Consider the following 24,062-nt stretch of genomic DNA (forward strand, 5'->3'; position numbering starts at 1 on the left):
AAAAAACACCCCTTTTAAACTCTAACTCTACATTTTCCTTTTACTTCTATACTCTACTCTAAACATCCGCTGCCGCCGCCTTTCCCTAATCCCACACAGGCACCCACCTACCCCCCCCTTTTAAAAATAAACTCTTTTAAACTCTTACTCTATACTTAACACTTGCTTTCTTATCCTACTTTAAATATTTGCTGCCGCCGCCTTCCCTTAACCCTATACAGGCACCCACCTACCCCCCCTTTAAAACTCTAATAACCCTAAACTTCCTATCTCCTAACCTGCTCTATAAATCTAATAAATCCCTAATATATTTAATTCGACTCTAATCTACTCTATTAAACCTTCCCGCTAAACTATTATAACACGCTCCCCTAATCCCCGTCGCTGCCTTCTTTCCACCCCCTTTTTTGCATCTCCTTCTTAATAAAATCTCTAAACTCCTTAGGATACCGCACCCACACTGCGTACACTGCTGCTGCCAATACTCCCTTATACTAACACTTTTTTCCCCTTTGCTTCTGCTACCCTTCCCGCGTTATGTCCTTTTTATAACTTGCGTAAACCCCCTGTGGCAATCCGCACTCCTAACACCCTGAAAACGGTGCCCATAACGTTTTCGCCCCCTTCCCTTGCGCCTCCTTTATCGGGTTCATCTTTTCTCGAAACATCTTAATTGCTACCCGAATATTCTCCGCTTCCGGCTTATCGCAATGCTAAATATTGTGCCCCTTACTCCTTTCCTCCTATACCTAATATTGCTGGCAACCCACCTTCTACTACTCTATTAATTCAACTAATCTATCCACCTCTAACGCTTCTGTTAACTATAAACTTGCCTCTCTAATTGCTTGTGCCTTTTAAACTAACAACTGCTGCTTAAATTCTACTTTCTCTGCAACCGCCTCCTTTTCCATCCAGGGCGTTGCTGGTAGTACCCCTAATATGCTGTCTGCTGTGGTAACACCCTATATATTGTTATTAGGCTTATCGGCATCCTTAATTATAACTGTTGTGCTGGCGCGTATATCCCAATTAATCGAAACAATTTTATCTGTGTCCCTGTTGGCGACTACTATATTAGTTATTGCTTCGGCTTCTATAACTGCCTTCTTTTTATTAACCGCTACCCCTAAACGCGCTCGATATTGCTGATATTTCTGTTCCCCCTCTTCGCATTCTACTCGCTCTTGGTTCCTATCTATTGCACTGTTAATTATCTTTTTTATACAACCTCTACCCATAATAAATCCCTGTATTTCCTCCTTAACGTCCTCCCTAAAATCCTGCTTATAAACAACGCCCCTTTTATCTGTTCGGAATCCGTGCATAATTATTGCTTTACTCTTCCGCCTATCACGCCCTGCCCTTCCGCTCTCCTGCGCGTAATGCCGCATTTTTCGAATTGTTCCAATGTGCACTACTACTCGAATTGTTGGCGTATTAATACCTAACCCTAATGCGTTTATAGCCGTAAACACCTGCTGTCGCCCTTTAGTTAACTGCTTTACTAACTCGCTCTTCTCTTTACTGCTTCCCACGTTTTGGTGGAAATAAACGCACTCTAAAACTTCTGCTAATCGAATTGTCTTCTTTACTGTATTGCAATACATAATTACCTGCCCCCCTGCGTGCTTCTGCTTTAAACTCTCTACTAACTTAATAACTGCGTTCTCTTCCTATTGCATATTATATTGTTAAATGCGGTATATAATGTTTTTCCGCGTTGTTAGCCCCTAAAACTACTGGCATTCTTCCCTGGCTGGCAACCCTATTAATCGAATAAATTCCTTCTTTTTTTAGGGCTGGATTATTGCCGTTAAATACACTAACTGCGTTTCTATTATAACTAAATTCCTTAACGCCAATATCCTGCTCCTCTACCCGCCTACTAAATCCAAAATTACATAGTATTTGTTAATTACAATCTGGTCCAACCGTCCCATCAACCGCTGTCGGTTAATAAAATTGCCAAATGCCTCCCCAACCGCCGACTCCGGCGTGACCAACACGACCTGCGCCTATTCTTGCGGACTTTAACTGTTCTATTCAACGCAACCGATGCCGGCTTTATTGCAACGGCTTTTTATATCCTCCTATAATAACACTAATAGCACAACTACTACCGTTACGCCTGTTGAATATAATACTGGCAATATAAACAACACGCTCTTGCCTCCACCTGTGCCTATAATGGCAACTACCGGGCTCTTATAGTGTATAATAGCCTTTAATGCTGGTCTCTGCACGCCCCAAAATTCGGCCTTTTTACCTACTAATACTTTTAACTGCTGCTCTATATCCACTAATCTTATTATCTTCCACCGTTAATATTCCTCCTTAATGGCCTCCTTTCTATCGGCTGCCGCGCGGGTTCCTTTTTTTGGCTTGGTCTGCATCGCGCATAGGAACTGTAAAAACCGATGCCACTTTATGCTAACCCTCCGCAACTGTGCCCTCCTTGCCTTGGTGCTGAATATCGACTCTGTAATTAACCAACCGTATATTCCCCCTCTAATCCTGGATCTATGGCCGGTCTAGATGTCGAATGCTTCGTCTTCGTTATCCGAATCGTCCTCGTCGCCCTGCACCACCGCCTTTACAACCGCCTTGGAATTGATATATCGACAGTATATAGCCTTGGTGCCGTGTTTCTATGCTATAATATTCAACTTAACCCCTATTTATCGCAACAACGCTCCTTGCAATGCCATCTTTAAACGGTTGGAATTCCATTTCTTGGGTAACAGAACTGTGTTCTTTCCCCCTTTATCCTCGGCGATGTTTTCGGTTTCTTCTATTGCTTTGTATTTTTCTTCTCCTTACTTTTTATCCTTCTCTTTATCCTCCTCTTCTTCGTCCTCTTTATCTTCTGCGCTTGCTGCATTATTAATTTAAACCCGCCTCCGCTTCCTCTATAGCATTGTTTAACCCTTTTCGGGCTCGGGCTCCTATATAAATGGACTAATTTCTGCTGGTTAACCGCCCTATACACTTTCTAACCTCTGCTAAAATAGCAACACCAACTATAAATAATACACCACTAATTCGCCCACCGCGCGTGGCAAATATCGGTGGATAACCTTAGCCTTTCTACTAACTCCTATGCCTTTATAGTATGCCGTTATATATACTACTAACCCGTTCTTAATAAAAATCCCCCTACTGTTGCTATTCGGGCTGTTTTAATGCTGCACCGTTATTAACTCTGTTCCACGCGCTGGCAACCCACCCGTTATGTGCACCAACGCTGCCAAATGCTGCCGGAATACTCGCATCGCTCGTGCATACTTCTTGATCTCCTTCCCCTTCCATGCTAACCCTTGCTTGCCTTTTGCTGCTATAGCGGCTGCTAGGTCGCTGGCTCTAATATTAATAAACCTCTCCCTAATCTTCTGCTCCTAGCTGACCTAATTACTTAACCACCTCTTTCTATACACGCCCCTAAATCCCAACTTTTAATTTCGCGGGTCCTTAATAAAACTCCATCCTAACTGTTACTCGGCTGGGTTATCTACTAAATGCGCCCAATTAATAGCTGGCAATGCAACGGCTTCCTGTCCACTTAACGGCCCCCGCACAACTTAATTAACCTCTTCCAACAATAATAAATCCCGGTGCAACTCGACCCGGGCTGTCTCCACTAACCTGTGGACTATTAAACGTAACTAGGGTATGCTGAATCGAATATTACTATATAACAACGTATTGTCCATCCACTTAATTACGCCCTTAGTATTAGTAGTGTACCGGATCTTTATTCTATACGCCTTTAACCGCTGCAACCAATCCACGGGGTGCGGTATTCCGCTATATCAAACTAATATTATAAACCGGTCTGCCATCTCTTACACAAATTCAAAATACGCCGGCGCTATTTCCTCGGCGTTTTTCTGGCTGAAATGCTCCTTCTATTGTATATCCGCCGCGCGCTCTTTACGCATCTTTATAGCCTGATATAAAACCAACATGCGGGATATATTAATAATAGCTGCAATCTTAGGCGTGTATGTTAACGCGCTTTCCCAACCGCATCGCTGGCTAATGCCTAAAACGGCCATGCCGCTAATTAATGCGCTGGTGTACTTGTTGTCCGTGAACGGGTGGTCCAACAACGCTAATATAAATGCTAAAACGGCCTCCTCTAACCTCTCTTACTCCTCCTCGTTAATTATATAACTGTCGTTGCTATTACTACTGTTGTCGCTAATGTTACTATTATCGCTATCCTCCTCTTTATCCTGCCCTACTATTATCTTAATCTTTGCCAACGCTAACCCCTGTTTGCCTATTAACCTAAATACTGGCCTCTGGTTCTGGATATTGCCCTTGCTCTCCGACTCTTCTATCTCCTCGCTGCAAATCGGCTCTATTCTGCGGGTTCTCCAAATATAACGGATAATGGCCAACCAACACGCGCTGTATTTAACTATTGTCTTGCCCGTCTGGCGTGCGCTAAACGGCTTCTCGTTTGTTTCGTTGCCGGTTTCACGTCGATTAATGTAATTCATAGCTGCCAATCCAACCACGCTGGCTTTAGATGCTTGCTACGCCTTCTAAATTACCATCTTAACTACAAAACACAAATTGGCCAACGCTTCCTCTCTCTTCTCGGGCTTGCGCATTAACAACTCCAACTACTTGCTATCTAATCTCTTTAAATGCTTTGCCTATCCGGCGCAGTTCAACTATGCATTAACCTCGAATCGGTTGTCGTCGGCCTGGATCTAACTGCTCGCTTCCTTGTTAGCTCTCTTAATGTTAATTGTTGCCTGTGTAAATACGGCCTCTAATACCTTCTAGATAGGATCCTTCTATTCTTCTCTCTCGGCGGCTAGGTTGTGCGCGTTTACCTGGAATAATCGGGCCAACGACGCCTTGCTGCTGAATTTCTGGCAATGCACGCTAACTTCCTATATTTTCGCCCGCTGCATAATGCTCTGCTGCCTTTGGTGATAATGTCCTTGCTTTTGCGGATTCTCCTACCTATGCTCCTTCTTATAATAGGTCTGTATATTCTGCAAACTGCGCACTATAGCTCCACACGGCTGGTCGTTTTCATGGGTTCCTAAACATTTCAATCCGTTATGCTAAATAGGTAAATGCGGCACGGGTTTAGCGGTGGGTGCTGGGAAAACAACCTACCTGTCGTTCTGGGCCCAATCTTCCATGTCTGCTACGGCCTCTTATATAGATTTTCGTGTTGCTGATGTTAATTCCTAGTGGTGCTTGGTTAAATGCATTTATAACTGCGTTTTGGTGATGCCGTGGCTACAAACTCGGCAAACTACAATGCGGTACTGCGGGATATGCTCGAAAATTCGGGTGAATTGTTCCATGGCGTTCAATATAATTGCTACGATAATTGCTGTAACGGATTCACGGTTTAATATAATAATGGGATGATGGAATATTAGATAATAGATAATTAATAAACGTGTTAATCGCCGTGTTAATAGCGGCCGGACGTGCTTTTAACTACTCTCACCGCTACTTAGACCCTTCCCAACGCCTCCTGCTCTTGGCCACCTGGATTATTACACCCGTCACTTAACTATGCATCTGGGGGATCCATCTACAACCTTGCGTGCCTGGGTGCAACTAGTGGCATAGTAGGTCCTAATTTCCGGGTACCTAGGGCTTGCAAATAGCTTGCAACGACTATATCTATTACGAACTTTAGGTACTTAACTACCCTCCTACGTTCGCGCCTTAACTGCGATCGCTGCGCACGGCCACGAATATTATTACAACCCTAACTACCCTAACGCGACGACGACAACATAATCTAACGGTTGCATCGTTAATCCGAATGGTGCATTTAATGCGCAATGGTCGATAACTTGCCTGCAGCGTTGGAACCAGCAAATTCGGTTGGGGTTTGCCACGGTATAATTTGATTTTCGTTTCTAAATCATATCGTTGCAGCGCACGGTTCAGTTTTAAATTATAATGTGGCATATGCCACGATATGTTTTACCTATAGGTTAATAGTATTACTGCTACCACCGGGCTCTCGCCTACCGTAATTATTGCGATTACGTCCTTCTGCACGCCTTAGAACACCGCCTCTATACCTATTATCCGCTTTAACTATACTGCTATATCTATCTTCCTTAACTGCGCCTATTAATCTTTTTAACTTTTATCTGCTTTACTTTTAAACAGAGCCTGCTTCCGCTTCTTTAATATAAACTTATTATTAACAGCCGACTAATATCCTAAAAACTAATACTAATCTATACTTAATACCCGGAACTGCTGCCTTTTATCGGCTACCGCTCCTGCCTGCTCTATAATTGCTTGCGTATATACTAACCCGGCAACATGCGATATATACCCGGCCTGCTCGTCTGCAATTACTGCTGCTATATTCTCCTTATTCTACTCCTTATTATTATTATTATCCTCTGCCCTAAACACCGTTAAACTGTGTATAAACCTTCTATTAATACTAATAGCAATTTTACAGTATAACTAGATAGTTAGCTCCTGCCCTAACCTAACCCTGCTCTTGCGCTTTAACGCCTATTGCAACTGTTCCGACGTCTACTTACGCCCGCTTAGGTCGGCCGGCTATAAATATAATAATATTGCCTCTTTCTCCTATACTATTGCCTCTAATTGCTGCTAGAACGGCAACACCAACTATAAATACTATACTAATAACTTTCCTACCTCGCGCAGTATATATTAATAGATAATCTTAATATTGCTACTAACTGCGTAACCCTTATAGTATTGCGTTATAAATACTACTATGCTATCCTTAATAAATATATTACAATACCCGCCCTTTACTATATTACTATGCCAAATACTTAAAACCTTAGGTTTTTATGCTAGCTGCCCCCCTAATATATATATTAATATAATTAACTTCTTTTAGAATTTAATTACGCGTGATATATACTGCTTAACTCTTTATTAATTAATACCCGAGCGGTATTCTACCTTTAAAAACCTTCCTTGGGTTATAAAATCGCGTCTAATATAATTAAATAACCACGTTTCTCTATTAACAGGCAACCGCGTTTAATAGTCCTTTAAAAAATTCTATCCCGGTTGCTTATCTATTAGATTATCCCGCAATTTACTCTATAGAATTACGGGCACTTAATTAGTTGTTTTATTCTATTTACTGGGTAGCGGGATTTTAGTATATATATATGCTGAAATCCCGCTATTGAAAAATAATAGCTCTTCTAACAACAACTATTAGCTTTCTATAACTAACCTATATACTATACTGCGGAACTGGGCTATATTAAAATGCAACCCCTTATATAACAACTTATTATAGCCTATCTATTTAATATAGCCTTTTAATATACTGTTATAATAGATTTTTAACCTATATATCCGCAAATCTAATATCTACTATATTGGCCTGTGGCTTCCTTAGACTATAAACTTATCTATTATTTCTTAAATAAACTGCAAATATTCTTTCCGCCGCTGCTGGAACAGTATACTACTGTTGTCGCTCTTATACGCACTATTACTGTTAAACTCGCTATCTTAAAACAGCTCTAATAACTCTAACGCTTACTAAACTACTATAAAACGGGTAACCTTAATAACAGCTAATAAAATAGGCGGATACAACTTAGGGCCCTTCTAGCCGTCCTTCTTAATACCTAACACCGCTAATATATATACTAACAGGCTGTTATACTCCTTGCGGGTAATAGATTAGTTTAGTAACTTAATATAAAACTGCAAACACGCCTTCTAGATACTTGTTAACCCTTCTAGCTTACTACTAGCGTTTTTAGGCCTGCTATCTCCTGTTCCCTGCTTCTTATTACTATCTATTTTATTAATTTCTATTTTATCCTCCTTTTTTTCTATCTTATCCTCTTCTTTTTTTTCTGTCTTATTCTCTCCCTCTACCTCTCGCTCGGCCTGCTTAATTAACGCCTTCTATACCTTTTACTACCGCCGCATAAACCGGTATTTAGGGCTCTCCTACTTATACTTGCGCTGCGTATAGGCAAAAATATTAATATCTACTTTTATAGCTAGGTGTATTCGCTAATCGACTTCTTATCTATATACAGCTGCAACGGCTAGTACCGCGTTTAGTGCTTCTCTATTTAAATTGCCTTTAACCGTATAAATACGCCAACTTAATTAATAACCAACGCTTGGCTAAACTGTGCTAACCCGTCTATAGCCTTCTAAATTGCGGCTTTAATAGGTTTCTTCTCCTGCTTTAGGTCTATATTTAGCTCCTTAATATATACTAATAAATCCGGCCTCTCTATACCTACTAAATACGGCAACTACTGCGTCTGCTCTAACCATAGGTTTACCTTATCTTTTTTACCGGCCTAGATAGTTATTTAGACTTGCTTTTCTATATTTACCTACGCCTCTGCTATTTTCTTCCCTAACTGCGCCTATATAATTTTGCTGTTAACAGGAACAGGTTCTAGCCTGGCTTCCTAGCCTTGCCTAGGTTATCGCACTTTAAAATACTGTAATCCGTGGCCTTATATAAAAAACTGCTAGTAATAGACGTGTTTAAATGCCTTTTTAATACGTGCCTGCACCCTCTTTTCTCCTAATTAACTTAGCCGTCCTGGCTTCCTTCCTGCTAACCACCTATAGATTTTTTGCTAATGCTTTCTTATTACCCTAATACTCCGCGATATATAATAGCAACGGCCTGGTTCTAGTTAATATAATAATCTATCCGAATATAACAGCAACTGGCTAACTAGCGCTATAATACTGTCCGGTATTTTAAACTTACTCGGATACTAGATAACTCCGGGCTATTTACGCACACCTTCTCTAATTAAATCGGCCTCTTTGCGCGGTACCTTATAGATCTTTTATAAATAGCCTTTAATCTAGTCTAGCTATACGCTATACCTGTACTTCTTATAAATAGCTAATTAGAATTCGGCTAAATACTTAAAATACCTGCTTTTAGTACTGGATTTAGCTATTTTAAACACTTAGTCTGCCTCTAGAATTAACTCTTACTTAATATTTAATAGGCGGCGACAAGTACTACTTATAGGTTGCTGGGTGCAATTTCCACCCCCTTTTCGCCTCGCTGCTATAGTTGCTGCGGTTGCTAATTACCCTAACCACCCGCTAAACTATTATAACTGTAGCCTAACTTATAATACAACTATGCCTGCCCGGGATCTATATATAACTGCACAGGATCTGCGCTAATATATACGTCCGGGCTTAAAGTTCTCGTCCCCAACTAAAAATTAGGCCTGTAGCTACCTTATTTACTGCTATACTTTCCTTGCCTGCACCTAATACGCTATTATTAGATATTAACTACGCCTGCTTTCTATAGGCATTAGTTTAGTACTGCTGCTAATATTCGTGTAGTATATATAGCTATAGCTAGTAGTGTTCTGCTGCGCGCTCAGTCGCGGTTGCGGCGGTTCTGCGAATACTACAACTTCTACCTAACCCTAACTAACTACACGGGTTAACCTAATGTAAATCGGCTAGGGGGTGTAACTAAATACGCTGAATAATATACTAAAATTTGGTGCAATTCCGGCTGCGGGATATAAATAGAACCTGCCTCTAAAAAATAAATAGAATAAGCCCTGTGCCTAAATCTACGCCCTGGTCTAGTATTTTCTATTCTTAATAAATAAATAGAATAAGGGCTAGTTCTATTTACCGCCGTAGAATAGGATATTATTAAGGTATACTACTATAAACCGATCTAAGTAGCCCTTTAGCGCTAAGTTAACTACTGCCTAGAATATTACTAGCGTATTAGTAAGCCTAAATAGTATTACTATATACTTAAAGTATCTATATTAAGTTCTAAAAGCCGTTTTCTATTTTTCTTCTTCTCTTATCTAAATTAAGTAGTACCCTTTGCGTAGGTCTATTTTTATAAAGTACTTAGCCTTATATAGTTAGTTTTTAAGTTCGGAGATTAAAGGTAATAGGTAGCAGTTTTTAATTATAATCTTATTTAGTTATCTATAGTCTATATAAAGGCGTAGCTTACTATTTAGTTTTAGAATAAATATTATAGGGTAACCTGCAGGCGATTTTAATAGTCTAATAAATCCTTACTTTAGGTTCTTTTCCAGGTATTTTTCTAGTACTTCTAGCTCGCTTTAGGCTAGTAAATAAATTAGTCTAAACTATAGTTATCCGCCTAGTACTAGGGGAATATAGTAATCCTAAGGTTAGTACTTTAGTAGTATATTCTAGACCTTTTCTATAAAGATTTCTCTAAATTTATTATATTTTTCTAGTATATTTAGTACTTTTACTACCTTAGCTAGCTGCCGGCTACTTAGGGGTCTAGGCTACTATTAGCTTACTGCCTTATTTTCTTCTTAGGCTTTCTTACCTTTTAAGGTATTTATATTAATATCTTGTTTTTACTTAGGCTTATCCTAGTATAAGGTGCCCTTTAGTCCGCTTTTTAATTAACTTAAGAATTATACTATTTTAGCTATAGTATGCCTAAGATTATATTATATTTTACTATATCTATTATATTTATGCTAATAGTTTCTCTATATTCTTTAATCTATATAATACCTAGTTAAGTTTCTATAGTTACCTGCCCGTTACTATATTATATAAGTGTACTATCTACTATATATAGTCTATAAGGTTTGTTTTTCTATTACTAGGAGATCTGGTTTCTTTTAATAAAGTTATAGAATATAAAATTTCCCTGCGCGCTACTATCTAGTAGTACTTTTACCGGGTTTCTACTAATTTTAACTAATAGAATTACGTGTCTGTAGTTCTAAATAGGAATAGAGTTAGGCTATATTGCTAGGTTCCTTTTTTTTTCTATAATATAGGCTTTTCCTACTAAAGTAGTAATAGTCGCGGTTTGCGTTTTTTTATTTTTAGCTGCTCTATAGAACCTTATTCTTAGCTGCTCTAGCCGTTCTATTACTTAAGCACCTGCTTATTTTTTAGCTGTTTTTATAGCTAATAGTTTATATATTTTATTTTGTAATATACTAAATATAAGTCCTAGTAGTATATTCGCTAGTTTTTACCTTTCCTATATTCTATTAGGTACTAAAGGTCTAGAACTATAGTAGCTACCTCTATAAGTTCGTTTTTATTACCTATAATATAGTGCTCTATTTCCTTAAATAGTACTAGTTGCGTAATAATATAATATTTTATTTAATATAGGTACTATTCTTAATATTTCTTATATATTATATGCTTATCGCATTTGTCTTTAATATAAAATACCTAAGATATCTATCTATAAAGTAGGTGGTTTCTATCTAGCCGTTTATTTTCCTTATTATAGATACCTATTTTACTAATAGGGTGTAAAGCTCTATAGATCTCGATTTTAGTTTATCTTCTATATAGCTTTAGCAGTTCCCGCTCTAGCCTAATACTAAATTCTCTGTTGCTAGACTATTTTTCTAGTTCGTAACCTTTATTACTATTATAGTACTCTTTACTATTCTTAATATATAATTTATTATTCCGTTTCGTCTAGATATTACAGCTTAAGCCTTTAAATATATCTAATCTTGCGCGAGTTTCTATATTAAGGGTTGGCGTTGTCGTTGTTATTCCTACGGCTGCGGCTATTTTTTCTTCTTCTTTTTTAATAAGTTATCCGGTAACTTTTTCTATAGCTCTTAGGAATTAGTAACTAGCTAGTTTTTTTTAGCTCTGCGCCTGCTATAGCGTCTTTAGCTTTATACGTTTCTTATTCTTTATTAAGGCGTGCGAGAATTTCTCTTGCGCTTTATTTATACGTGGCTACAACTTTATTAACCTATGCTTCCGTGTTTAGTAACTTAGTTTTGCTATTGTTCTATAGCTCGGGTATATTAATTTAGGGTTCTAATCGCGGTTTAATTATTTAGAACGCCTTATCCGTTTTTAATAGGTAGTCGATTTCTATACTTTTAACTTCTACGTTTGCGTAGTAGTTGTCTATAAAATCGCTATTATACTTTTTATTCCTTATTATAGCAATAGTACGTCTCTTTACCCTTTATATTAGATAATACCCTATTGCCTGCTTATCTAACTAATAGGTAAAGTAGTTGTTATTATAGCACGCAGTTTATAATATAGAATTATAGCGGTTTATATTCGGTTTTACTATAACTACTGCTGTTTAGGTGTTTTTAGAGCACTTATTTACGAAGTATTCTTATTCTCTATATAATAGGCATGCGCTATTACGCCTTTTATTTTACTTTTCTTTATTAGTAATTTGTTTACCCTTTTAGTTATTATATTATTTTGTAATATTAATCTCTATACAATCTCTATAGTCGCGGTTAGTTACTTTTAGCTTTAGTCTAGCTAGTTAGGCGTAGGAATAAAGTCCCCTTTTATCTGCCCGTTCTAATTATCGTTCGTGCTGCTAACTATTAATTTATATTGCTATTTCCTTAAGTTTATAGAGTATTAAAGGCCTTTCGCCTTATATAATTTTATTTTTAATATCTTCCTTAAGACCTTTATAGTACTGTGCTTATAGAGCTTTATCTTCCTATAATAGCTTAAACGCGATTTGCATAAATTCTAAAGTATAGCGGCTGGTTAAGCTTTTTTACTTTAGAACTGCTATTTTCTATTCTACTGTCCGTTCTTTATCGGTGTCTCTAAAGGTTATTTAAAGTACTAACTTAAAGTATTTATAATTACTAAACATAATATTAGTTTCTAGTTTCTAATTATCTGCGTTGGTGTTGCTAAGCTAGTTTATAAGCATCGGGTTAAACCAGTTAAATACTTTTTTTTTTAAGAAGATAGCTACTATACAGACCTTATCCGATTCGAATTTAAGGTTGCTCTAGTTCGTGCGCAGGTATAGCCTTATTTATATTATAAACGCTTGTAAAGCTCCTCTATTACTAGTAAACTCTTCGGGTTTATTTATTTTATAGCCTCTATAGCTAACCGTTCTGCTAGTAGTAAGCTTTTTTTAAACGGTCTAGAAATTTCCCTATAGGGCCGCAATCTTTTTATTTTTAGTATTGCTAGCTTCTTCTAGTACTTATAGCCGTGTAAGCAATACCTATATATATATTACTACCTTAGGTATAGTTAAAGTTGGTCTAGTAGTTATACTGCCTAAAAAAGTTAGTAGGGCTATTTTAATTAATTGTTTATATATAACTCCTTTAATATAGCAGTATTTAAAGTATAATAGGTTATTTCTTCTATATCTTTTAAGTGTTACATACTAAGGCAGGGTATAGGTTAAGTTATTATCGGGGTGTAATAGTTTTTAAAAGGTAAGGTAAGATTAATCTTAGGTATAAGACAGGGTTATTACTTCTAATAGGTAGTATTAAAGTTTTAAGTTAAATATAAGGTTTCTATTTATATAAAGGAGCGTTTTTATATATAAAAGCTCTGTTCTAAAAAACCTATATACTTATTATACTTGTCTATAAGCCGGGCGAGTCCGTTCTTTACCTGCTTTTCTATAAGTTTATTAAGCCAGCTCGTTCCTGCTCGCTGCAAGCTTCTTAAGCCGGCATATAACCTTTTATCCTGTAATATCTTATCCTTAGATTATTCCTATCTACTAGCAGTTTATAGGGGAATCTAGGATCTCTATACGTTTTATATATAACCCTTTTAGTTCTGTAACCTAGTTCTATATAATTAGTCTTATTTACTTACTTATTTCCGCGAGTGCTTCTGCGCTTAGGTGGTTTATATTACGGGTTGTAACACTTTATAAGCTTTTTTAAATTAGGCTTATAATCGCGTTAAGTAGTAGTTCCGGCGCGTTAGTTTTAGAGCGTGCTTCTAGAAACGTTATACGTTGCAACAGCGCATTGTTCGCTTTAAAGTTAATTCTTATTAATTGCTAAGATAGCTAGGTAGATTCGGCCTTTTTTTTTTAGATTAATTATATATTGCGTTATTAAAATATAGTAGTTAAAAGCTAATAGAGCGCGTTTTAGTAATAAGGTAGCCGGCTTACTTAGGTAGCCGGCTTACTTATATTGCACGTTAGGTAGTATTAAAGTTTTAAGTTAAATATAAGGTTTCTATCTATATAAAAAAGTATACTTAAATATAAAAGGTAATTCCTAAGAAATCTATATACTTATAGCTTATTTCTTAAGCTAGTAAGCTATACTTATTTACTTGCTTTTAATTCTATAAGCCGGCTTATTATACTTACTATAAGCCGCTTAATCTATTATATAACTTTAGTTCTATAATATCCTATTTTTAGATTATTTCTATCTACTAGCAGTTTATAGGGGAATCTAAGATTTCTATATATTTAACCCTTAATTTTTAAGATCCTGTAACCTAATCCTATATAATTAGTTTATCTACTTACTAGTTTCTATAAATACCTTTATACTTAAGTAGTTTATATTATAGGTTATAATACTAAAGCGCTTTATATATTCTAATAGTTGCTTTTAGTATAATAGTTGCAGTAAAATAGCAGAGCCTTCTAAAAAGGAGAATATTAGTCGAATAGAAGTATTATTAGAAACGCTTTATTTTATGCAAATAGTATTTCTTTTATCTATATTTACTTCTTAAATTAAAAAACTTCTATTTATCTTTTATTGCTGCTAAGCGCTTTACTTATACCGGAACCTAAAAAAAACGCAAACTACTTTATAGTAATATTCTAACTATAGTATATATATATCCGGATTTAGATTTCTAGTTTATTTAGTATATATATTTGATTTTTATAAAGCTAGATTATTGTATACGTAGTTTTTATTACGGATTATATATTTTATAGCATAGTAAATTATTAGCAGCTTAGCGGCAGCTTATAAATATCACGGCTTAAACGGTGAAGCTTGCTGCACAGCGTAACACGTAATATTAGGACCCGGCGAGAGGCTTTATTATAAGGGCCTATGCGAGCCTTAGTAGGAGTATACCTGCTAACTACTGCCCTGCCTTCTTATAGCTCCTTAAGCTACGTTTTATTATTTAACCTGCCTGCCTGCCGTGTATTATAGAACACGTAGTAAATTTAGTTATTACTTCTACCTACTTGCCTAAGCTAGCTAGGGCAATTCTACTGCCCAAGACCGTAATAATAAATGTTTTAGCGCTTATTATTTATATTTTCTACCTCTTTATTATACTATACTACTCTAGGGCACGTTTCCTTTATTACTAGTATTTACTATATCTAATAAGTATATAAATATTAGATTATTAGATCGCGGGGCTAAGTTAGTACGCTAGGGGTAAGCGTTCGGCGGTTTATAAAAAGGAGAATAGTTCGTGTACTTTGCACCTATATTTCGATATAGCTAACTATAGTATAGTAGCGATGCCTAATATAAATATTATAGTAATAAATAAGAACTTTACTAGCAGCTTAGTTAGATAAATATAGAAAAAATCCGGGTAAAGGCCCTAAAAGCGTTATAACGATTAGGGGAGCTTATATAAGCGGCGGCTAACTATATACTTACTTAGCGCACTAAAAAAAATATAGAGCTAGGGTATTAGCTTACTAAAAGTAAGATTTTTAAGAAAGAAATAGAGCGGCTAAGGCTACTAAAATTACGTGTTAAGCAGAATACTATAGCTTAGAGCTGGACTTTAATAAGGCCTAATAGGTAGAAAATAGTAAGCAGCGTTCTTTATATACGGCTTCGGGCTTTACTAATATTTTAATATAGCCCTATTATATAGCAGGTTATAAGGCGCAGCCTAGGCAGGTTATTAAGAACTAGAATAACTTTTAGTATACTATTTCTAAGTTAAAAAAATAGACTAATAAGGATAAAAAGAAGTAAAGGTAGTAAAAAAGTAGATTATAAGCAATATATTATCTATAGCTATAGCTGTAGCTAAAATACTAATAGATTTATAGTTATAACTCCGGGTTTAACCTATAGAATTTAATAGGTGCTCTAGTATATCCGGATAATAATAAACTACTAATAATTGCCTTCCGGCTAGCTGCTATACTAGCTAAGCCTGTAGTAGCTGTACTAACTTATCCTATAGTAGTACTAGCGGGTATATAGGCGCAGGGTATACTAAAAGCGGTAGTACTAGCTTTAGTACTAATTAAAGCTCTATTAAAAGCGCTAACTAGGCCTATAGTATAAGGTAGAAGATTATAGCAGCCGGGTTATTTAAACCCTATAAAGGAATACCTAGGTCGGCTATATAGAAATAGCAGGAATACTATATTATTTAATAAGCAGTAGAAGCAGGCTAGAAAATTCCTATACAAGCCTTATAGGAAAGTAAACTAGAATATTTACTATAATAAGTTTTTTTAGAAGGGCGGCTATAAAGTATACTTATATACTTTAAAGTATACTTTTTTAGTAGAATAGGTAAGTTTAATTAAGGATACTAACTTCGCTGCTAGGTATAGGCGGCGACTATAAGCATCTCGGCCGAATATTCTAGAAGTATATTCTGCTAGAGTGTTTAAGTTAGTCCGGGAAAAAGGTAGAGGTTAGGGGAGTAAAAAAGGCTAAGGTAGTAGGTAAGGAGCCTATAATCCTTCTTAGCAATAGGTAGGGCCTACTAATACCCGGAGGAAGGTTAGATATCTATAGAACCTTAATCCGCAGTAGTAGGCTGCTATTTAGAATACCGATCTACTTTTAGGGAATATAGAAAGGCGGGAGATTTTAGAGAACTAGTAGAATTTAGGGTACTATATATAGCAGTTTACGTAAAAAGGTAGTAGAAATAAAAGAGTAAAGGAGGTCTACTATAACAACGATTAAAACTACTTTAGGAAAATAAACCTTAACTAGTAGAGGTTGCTTTACTAGGGCTTTATACTTTAGATTTACTAAAACTTATATTTTAGATATACTAGAGCTTTATATTCTAGAGTTACTAAAGCTTTATATTCTAAACTTGCTAAAACTTTATACTTTAGAATAAATAGGGTTAGTAAATTAGAATAGAGAAATTGTTTAAATTATAATTTGTATAAAATAATATTCCTATATATAGTCTACCTAGCAGGTACTAATTAAAAGCGCTTTTATTTTAATTAAAAAGAAATTAAATTTAAAGTTTACCAGCGCAGTATAATTCTTATTAGTCGCAGAAAAAATAGAACCTAGTGCGGGGGTAAGTGCGAATATTATAAAGATATCTTTAGATTATAAGTTCTAAAATAAGGCCAGGGTTATAACAGTAATAAATTAAAATAATATAAAAGGGAACGTAAATAAGTAAGATAAGAGGAGATATATAAACGCAGCGAAGCTGAAACACAGGTTAATAGCAGACGAGAAAGATTTAAGGACCAAGTTGCCGAGTTTAATATTTTCTTTCATAAGGTTAACAAACCTTTTTGTCCCCAGTTAAAACCGCGAGGTTAAGCGCAACAATGGCGCAAACGAAATAGTAAGCGAATTAAAGCTTGATGGTAGAGGCTTTGAAGGCGCCTTGTTGGAATCGTTTCAATGCCGACTGTTCCCGCTCCTGCTGCGTATGTCGAAGTTTCCATCGCGAGCGCTCGGAGTCAATCGGGGCTAGAAAAGGGCTTCTTGGGCGGTTTAGCCCGCCTCTTCTCTGGGTTCCTAGATACAAGCTGGACCCGAACGGTAATGGAAGCACGAGGAAACATGTGTTGATTTGTTGGGAGCAACTTGTTTCCAGACACTGGGGGCAGAGGAAGCCGGGCGTACGTCCGTCCTATCATTGCGGAGGAATCCGGCAGGAGCTGCCACATCGGCTTCTCGATAGTTGCTAGAAATCACTTTCATATGCAGTGTTATTATGCCAAAGCCAAACCCAACGAGATGCAGAAGCCTAGAAGAGTGATGGAGAAGAAAGAGAGAGGATTGACACGACGTGGAGCTGAGAGGCACCGGTGCACGGGCTTTTCAGCACCTCCCGCGCGACTCAGCTCTCTCCCTCAACTCTTCCACCTCAACCATCGCCTTACTCCTTCAATACGCTATAATCATCTCTCCACGAAGAGACCACTGTAAGTCGGAATAGCCTGTGCGCGGTACTTCAGTAGCGCTAAGCGCCATGCCCTTATTCTTCAATCGCGTGATGCTGTCGATATTCCAGTCGTATGCGGAGTCGATATCTTCGTCGCCCCGTAACGCACTCGATTGATTCTATTAAAGGGATATGCTAGCTGATTGTTCATACATAGATTGCTAGCGCCGTATTCTTTGCCTGACTGAATTCACTTGGTCGTGATATCCCCTCAAGGCATCTTCCCATCACACATTCACCATGTCCCTAGTACTTTGGAGCCGGGACTGCTACCACTTCCTCGAAAGCCTTCGGTTTCGTTGGCGGATTGTCATATTCGCTTCCCGCAGTCAAACTGCCACTTTGACTAGACGCATCGCTTTCATTACCTTCCACCAAGCTTTTCCTTTGCCTACCAGTAAAGGTGAGTGAATGATTTTACCAGATTTAATTACTCGAAAAAGACTTACTCTCTCCGATGGAGAACGACCGCTGCGATGAAACCCAACCATAGCAACGTCCAGAAGGCGATAACGGTCGGCCATCCTTTCGACCATCTTGGCGCACCATACTTGCCCACTGTGGGGAAAAGGAACAGCGGTACCCAGATGTTGAAGGAGTAACCTATGGACATCATGGACCCCTAGGACACGCATTAGCCGAATATTCTTCAAACCGAATGCCGGATGTTTCCTTACAATCACCAGAGCTCTTTCTTCTGCATCGCCTTTGATAACGGTGTTGACGGTAGAATACAGAATTGGACTCGCGCATCCAGATAAGCCAAGCAAGTACCATGCAACGAACTTGAGGCCGGTCGGTATCATCCACACCGTCATACAAATGCAGGAGAAAACCATTGATGCCATGGAAATGGAGTATATTATCCACGACGGATAGATCGATGCAAGAGTAGTGCCTAGCCAGGAAGAGACGGCGGTGATCGCATATATGACCGTTGGATACGTGTTCACTTCTGACACTGGGTACTTTTCCTGCTTCAGCCAGAGACCCATATAGCCGGCTGGGTAACTGGCGATGATCATGCAACTTTGACGCCGTCAGCACTGAAAGGTCCGCTGTCTCCGAGTCGGACACTTACATGTAGCACAAAACAAAGATGTACCAATGCCACCTCGACAGCGTTCTTTTGAAAACGTCAAGGCTCAGCCGACCAGCCTTCTTTACCTTGGCTTTCGCCATTCGTTGCTTTGCTAACACGATGTCGCTGTCCTTGAAATACCACACCTTCGGCGAATCCGGAACTCCAGGGAAAACGACGAATCCAATCAGCGCGATTGGAATCGTAATGATCCCATCGATAATGAACAGCCATCTCCACCCGGACATTCCCCCAACACCAGAGAGGTTCTTGTAGGCCGCTGCCTGTAAATACCCGCTGAACATGGATCCAAGGGAGTTGCAGATGAACCACGTTCCAGCGCGCTTGAAGAGTTCGGGACCACTGTACCAAGATCCGAGAATGAAATGCGTCCCAGCGAAAACGGGCGTTTCTGCCATACCAACGAGGAAACGGAGTGCGTATAATTGCTTAGCACTCGTGACGCGGCTTTGGGCAAAGGTGAGGACACCCCATATCACCTCGAGAGATGGGAGAAGCCAGCGCGATCTTTGATGGTCAGCTGTTTGATTTATCGAAGATGCAGACAACGAACCACTTACATCTTCGGTCGGGATATCAAGAGCATGAACGGGATTTGAGAAATAACATAGGCGATGTAGTAGTAGGTGTTAAACCAGTTCAGCTCATTGCCGTAGAGATGGAGCTCTTCTTTCATGCCGCTGACGAAGGCATTGCTGATGTTGGTTTGGTCGAGGAATTTGGTGAAGACTAGCCATCATGAGGTCAGCTCAACTCATCGAATTCCAGTGCGCCTGTCCGGGGTTTACTCACAACATAGGCAGGCAAAGATCAGAATCGATAGGTCGAGCTTGAACAGCAATCTAGTCTCTGTCAGTTTCACCCTTTTGAAATTGAAGCACCGATGCCCGTACTTTCGCTCTTCCGCCGGATACTCAGATGGATACCAGTTGAAAACCTCCTTGATCGCCCCCCATGGAGTGATCTTCTTTCCCTGAGAGTCGGACATGATGTCGAGACCAGTTCAAACCTTTACTCAAGAATGCAGTATAATTCATCTCGGCAGAGGACTACTCAGATATACATGTTCCAAATGCCAGGGGCTGGAGATAGGCCTCCCAGAGCGAAGAGACGTGCATATGGCGACATGACCGCTAAAGTGGCGGCTGTGGGAACCGCAAAAGCCTCGTCTCGAAGCCGGATGAGCGTCTACGTTCAGTACACAGGCAGAATCTCGGTATCGGAGGTTTTCAACGCACCTAGGTATGGAGCCGTGGTGTGGGGTTGGTGTCGATGTTGCGAGGAAGTCCCCGCATCGCGTGCTTGCCCCACCATACTCTATTTGTCCACGTGACATCAACCAATTAATGTGTATCTTGGCTCCAGGAAAGAGCAGAACTGCTGATAAAGAACGGGTAATCGGCACATCTTTATCAATATGTGGTTGGGTGGAAGCAAATTGAGGTTAAAGCGATGTCGGGCGCTACGGAGTCTGCGTGGAGGTGAGTCTACTTCGCACCATACTCCGCATTTGGCAACATGAATTGCAGATTGTAGATGTTCGGGCACACGCACTCACGACATGCCATTAATAGGTCAGTGTATTGTATCCTAAGCCGGCATTAACCCGACTCTTGCTCCCCTGGCGCTTCCCATCGTCAGCCTCACTAAGTGCCGTCCTAAACTCCTCCGCCTCAATACTCTGTAGCTAACATTGAGAATCCTCAAAAACTTCACCGAAGTATTACTGTTTCTCGTCCTCGTTAGTTACTGCGCTGGGCAATACCTTGGACGACCACTAAAAGATAGAGTTCTCAGTTTGGACGAGAGTCTTCTCAGCATTTGTAGTGAAGGACGTCGACTTCTTCTCCAAAATAGATCACGAAGCTAGCGAAGTTCCTATATTGAACTGGAGATCTCACCTGCGCGGACGAGAGTGGTAGGAGCAACGCCAGGTCCGCCGCCAGTAGACGGGGTAGTATGCTCCAAAGACAGCACCGCGAGTTGTTTACTACGATAGAGTGGAGCGATGGGCAGCTTAGCGATTGCGATCCGTGTTTCCAATAAAACCTCACTCCGACTGACGATATGGCGAAGATATTTGAGCGCCTTGAGAATCCCACACGTCAATTCGGCATCGCCGAGTTCTAAGACTCTTTGGCGCAGCTTCTTTCACATCGTAAGATGTCGAGAGGATGAATATAATAGCTGTAAATGCAATAGCCGCGCTATAATGAGCAGCGGATAATATGCTTGATAGCTATTTCGCATGATGTCGCGATTGATGTCTACATCCGCGATCTCCGCTGCAAGCATGTAACTTCCATCTCCGCGGTATCTCACTTTACATGATCTTTTACGACGTGGGCGCACCCACGCAGACTGAGTGATTGTTCGAGCAACAATTGCTCAAGTCCTCTTATTCACCACACGGCATAAATCATGACATTTACACTCGCGGACCCGCGGTGAAGGAAACGCAGCCTTGCAAAGAAAAACCCGCCCCAGCACCACTTTAGCCGGATTCAAACTGATTTACAACTTTGCTAGCAACTCTGCTGCATTCAGACCTAATCGCCGCGAGAAGAGGCTCTAGAGTATGGTGAAGAAGATTTTAGATGAAAGAGCTACTGAAAATGAGATCATGGCGGCGAGGAGATTGGAACAGCATAGATTCATTCGAACCTGGAGCACGAGGCAGGTTACCAAGCGCCACTACTTGTCTCAGCCTAGCTTTATCGCCATACTTTTATGGGTAGGATATCTCTCAACGCAATACCCGAAGGTTTGAAGCTCGAGAGTCTGAGGCACAGCAACGCCCCTAGACGTCGTACTAGTCTGGGCCGCAGTTTACGGCCATTCTCGAACGATCAACCCTCACATCCTCTTGATTTATAATGTATGCAGCTTGGCAGGGAAAGGAATCCTCCCAACGGCTATGGCGCCTGCAGGTCCCAGGTGTTGGTCGGAAGCCGATGAAGCTTGCTCTGTCGATCCCGTCCCTTGGTGTCGGTACTCACTGGTTTTTAACTTCGCCATCTTCCAGTCTTATGCAGAAAGATTCGATCGTCGAAAGGCAAACTTGGGGTCCAATTCACGTTTCAGTTGTCACTGACAGCGCCTAGATACGATGCTCCGATATATTTTACCTTTAAGAAATGCCATGAATCAAGGGCATGACGAGTGGAAGAGGAGTGAATAGGTTGAGGGCATCTTGTATAGGAGTCTGAGGTAGATCGTGAAGACGTTTGAGAGTTGAGGATGTTGAGCACGCTATCATTTTCTAATATATTCATTGTTTCGTGCAACTTCTACAGTCTTGCTTCTATTCCCGACGTCTTCTTGTCTGCCGCTAATGCGTCTCGTAACGCAGCAACAACGTCGTGTTCATGTATCCAAGTCGGATCTCCCCTATTCTTCATCCTAGCTCTCAATTCCTCATCCGTCTCCACTTTCCCAATCCTCTCAACCTTCGCCTTGTTCCCCGAATGCACGGTATGCAACACTCGATCTGTATGTGGCTTCCTGGTCCTACCATAAACCCTCAAAGCTTTCGCGATATCCTCATCCCCCGGCAACTTCGTCGCGGAGGGCGGGAACACGTTCAATACAGATTGCGCAAATGACCATCCATCATCAATCGCCAGACTCCCTCCAGCCGCAAACGCGCCGCCATGAGCATGTGCTGCATCGCCCGCCAGCGTAACCCTCCCATAACCTAGTGTCCACGAGTCGAGTCCCTGCGCCGCGACATTAGGATAGATGCGCGTGTGCGGGACCGCGTCTACGATGGCGCGGATAAGAGGGCTCCAGTCTTTGTAATACTCTCGCAAGACTGAAACATCACCGTCAGAATCCCAGACCGCGTCTCTGTACGGTGACTCAGCCGCATCGGGATCGCTTTGGTAGGATCCCACGACAGTGAAGAGGTCTTTTCCCAAGTTGGAAACAAAGAGTGTGCGGTCGTGCCCCCAGAAATGAGTCGCCTCATCCGGCAGATCTGGAATGTGGGAGACGTGGGAAAATGGGAAGACGGAACGGAAGGTGACCCAGCCTGTCCATTTGGGTTGAGAACTGGGGACGAAGAAACGGCGGACGGCAGAGTTTATGCCGTCAGCACCAAGGAGAAGGTCAGCCGTAGTTGTTGAGCCGTCGAGAAACTTGATGGTAAGTTCTTTGGGGCTTTTGCTATAAGCAACGGAGAGAAACGCCTTTCCGAGATGGAGTTGCGCAGGGTCCACATGCTCGAGGAGGGCTTGCTGGAGATGTGCGCGGTAGTATCGAGATGTGAGATGGCGGTCTTCGACCTGGCCTTTGTGATTGTCCGCGGAGACGACTTCGTTCGTCTTGTAATGTCTAGTCATCCGCCAGCTTAGCTTCAACACATTGATACTTGGAAGCAATCACGTGAGGTTCACGTGCTTACCGATAGATCATTGGCAACTTCGTCTTGAGGTTTCGAAACGCAATCGAACCATCAATCGCATTATCAAGACCCAGTCGGTCCAAGGTTCTCAATCCGTTCGGTCCCAATGCAATCGAAGCTCCAATCTCGGTCAACTTCGTCGCTCGCTCATAGATCTGGACATCGATGCCTGGATGGTTCTTGAGCGCGATCGCGGCGGTGAGGCCAGCAATACCGGCGCCCACGACGGCGATGCGGAGGATTGGTGTTTCTGACATGGTTAACGAAGAGGTAGAATGTCTCTTGGACAGGTTCTTTATACGCAGGTTGTCTTACCTGCCGCTACAGTCTTACAAAGGTAGCTGGGATGCGCGTTTCCGTCTAGCTTCGAACCCCACACCGGCCTCAAGTCGGGAATTCTACACCAACCACCAACATCACGCAAGATGCAACTACAATTTCGTATGCCTTCACTATCTGATTACCGACATGCTCCCTGAAACCCGTCTATCGTAGATCGTAGGATGCAGGCACCCTACGCCTGGGACGAGGGGTCTATCAATTACACTTTACGGAGACGATGACTTTTCGGGCAAAACGTGCAGTGCATCATTGATGCCT

At 40.3% G+C, this 24,062-nt stretch overlaps 5 protein-coding genes across 5 annotated transcripts; 1 reads left to right on the forward strand and 4 right to left on the reverse strand.

The window, feature by feature from the left end:
• Positions 1–1,286: 1,286 nt before the first annotated feature.
• BDZ99DRAFT_347351 (uncharacterized protein) lies at positions 1,287–1,538 on the reverse strand (the record flags this gene model as incomplete). The annotated part of the gene is made up of 1 exon (XM_033714446.1): positions 1,287–1,538. A coding segment is annotated over one exon (252 nt), but the record flags the coding sequence as incomplete, so codon positions are not given.
• A 2,370-nt stretch (positions 1,539–3,908) lies between these two features.
• Positions 3,909–4,118, reverse strand: BDZ99DRAFT_403588 (uncharacterized protein; the record flags this gene model as incomplete). Its single annotated transcript, XM_033716349.1, has 1 exon — positions 3,909–4,118. A coding segment is annotated over one exon (210 nt), but the record flags the coding sequence as incomplete, so codon positions are not given.
• A 13,214-nt stretch (positions 4,119–17,332) lies between these two features.
• On the forward strand, positions 17,333–18,059 carry BDZ99DRAFT_483797 (uncharacterized protein; the record flags this gene model as incomplete). Its single annotated transcript, XM_033722598.1, has 4 exons — positions 17,333–17,349; positions 17,446–17,629; positions 17,718–17,935; positions 17,972–18,059. 4 exons carry the CDS (start codon positions 17,333–17,335, stop codon positions 18,057–18,059), a joined length of 507 nt encoding a protein of 168 aa, XP_033568265.1.
• A 341-nt stretch (positions 18,060–18,400) lies between these two features.
• Positions 18,401–20,045, reverse strand: BDZ99DRAFT_483798 (MFS general substrate transporter; the record flags this gene model as incomplete). The annotated part of the gene is made up of 5 exons (XM_033722599.1): positions 18,401–18,577; positions 18,633–18,984; positions 19,037–19,564; positions 19,618–19,786; positions 19,850–20,045. 5 exons carry the CDS (start codon positions 20,043–20,045, stop codon positions 18,401–18,403), a joined length of 1,422 nt encoding a protein of 473 aa, XP_033568266.1.
• Positions 20,046–22,294: 2,249 nt separating this feature from the next.
• On the reverse strand, positions 22,295–23,762 carry BDZ99DRAFT_430121 (FAD/NAD(P)-binding domain-containing protein). Its single transcript, XM_033717241.1, has 2 exons — positions 23,463–23,762; positions 22,295–23,392 (listed from the first exon to the last, which is right to left on the reverse strand). Exons 1-2 carry the CDS (start codon positions 23,717–23,719, stop codon positions 22,348–22,350), a joined length of 1,302 nt encoding a protein of 433 aa, XP_033568267.1. The 5' UTR covers positions 23,720–23,762; the 3' UTR covers positions 22,295–22,347.
• Positions 23,763–24,062: the final 300 nt, after the last annotated feature.

Source organism: Mytilinidion resinicola, assembly GCF_010093595.1.
Source record: "Mytilinidion resinicola strain CBS 304.34 unplaced genomic scaffold BDZ99scaffold_41, whole genome shotgun sequence".
Lineage (NCBI taxonomy): Eukaryota > Fungi > Ascomycota > Dothideomycetes > Mytilinidiales > Mytilinidiaceae > Mytilinidion > Mytilinidion resinicola.

Coding starts and splice junctions, on each gene's coding strand:
- BDZ99DRAFT_430121 (XM_033717241.1), bottom strand. CDS start 23,719: ATGTCAGAAACACCAATCCTCCGCATCGCCGTCGTGGGCGCCGGTATT. Junction 23,393..23,462: donor AAGTTGCCAATGATCTATCG/GTAAGCACGTGA, acceptor GCGGATGACTAG/ACATTACAAGACGAACGAAG.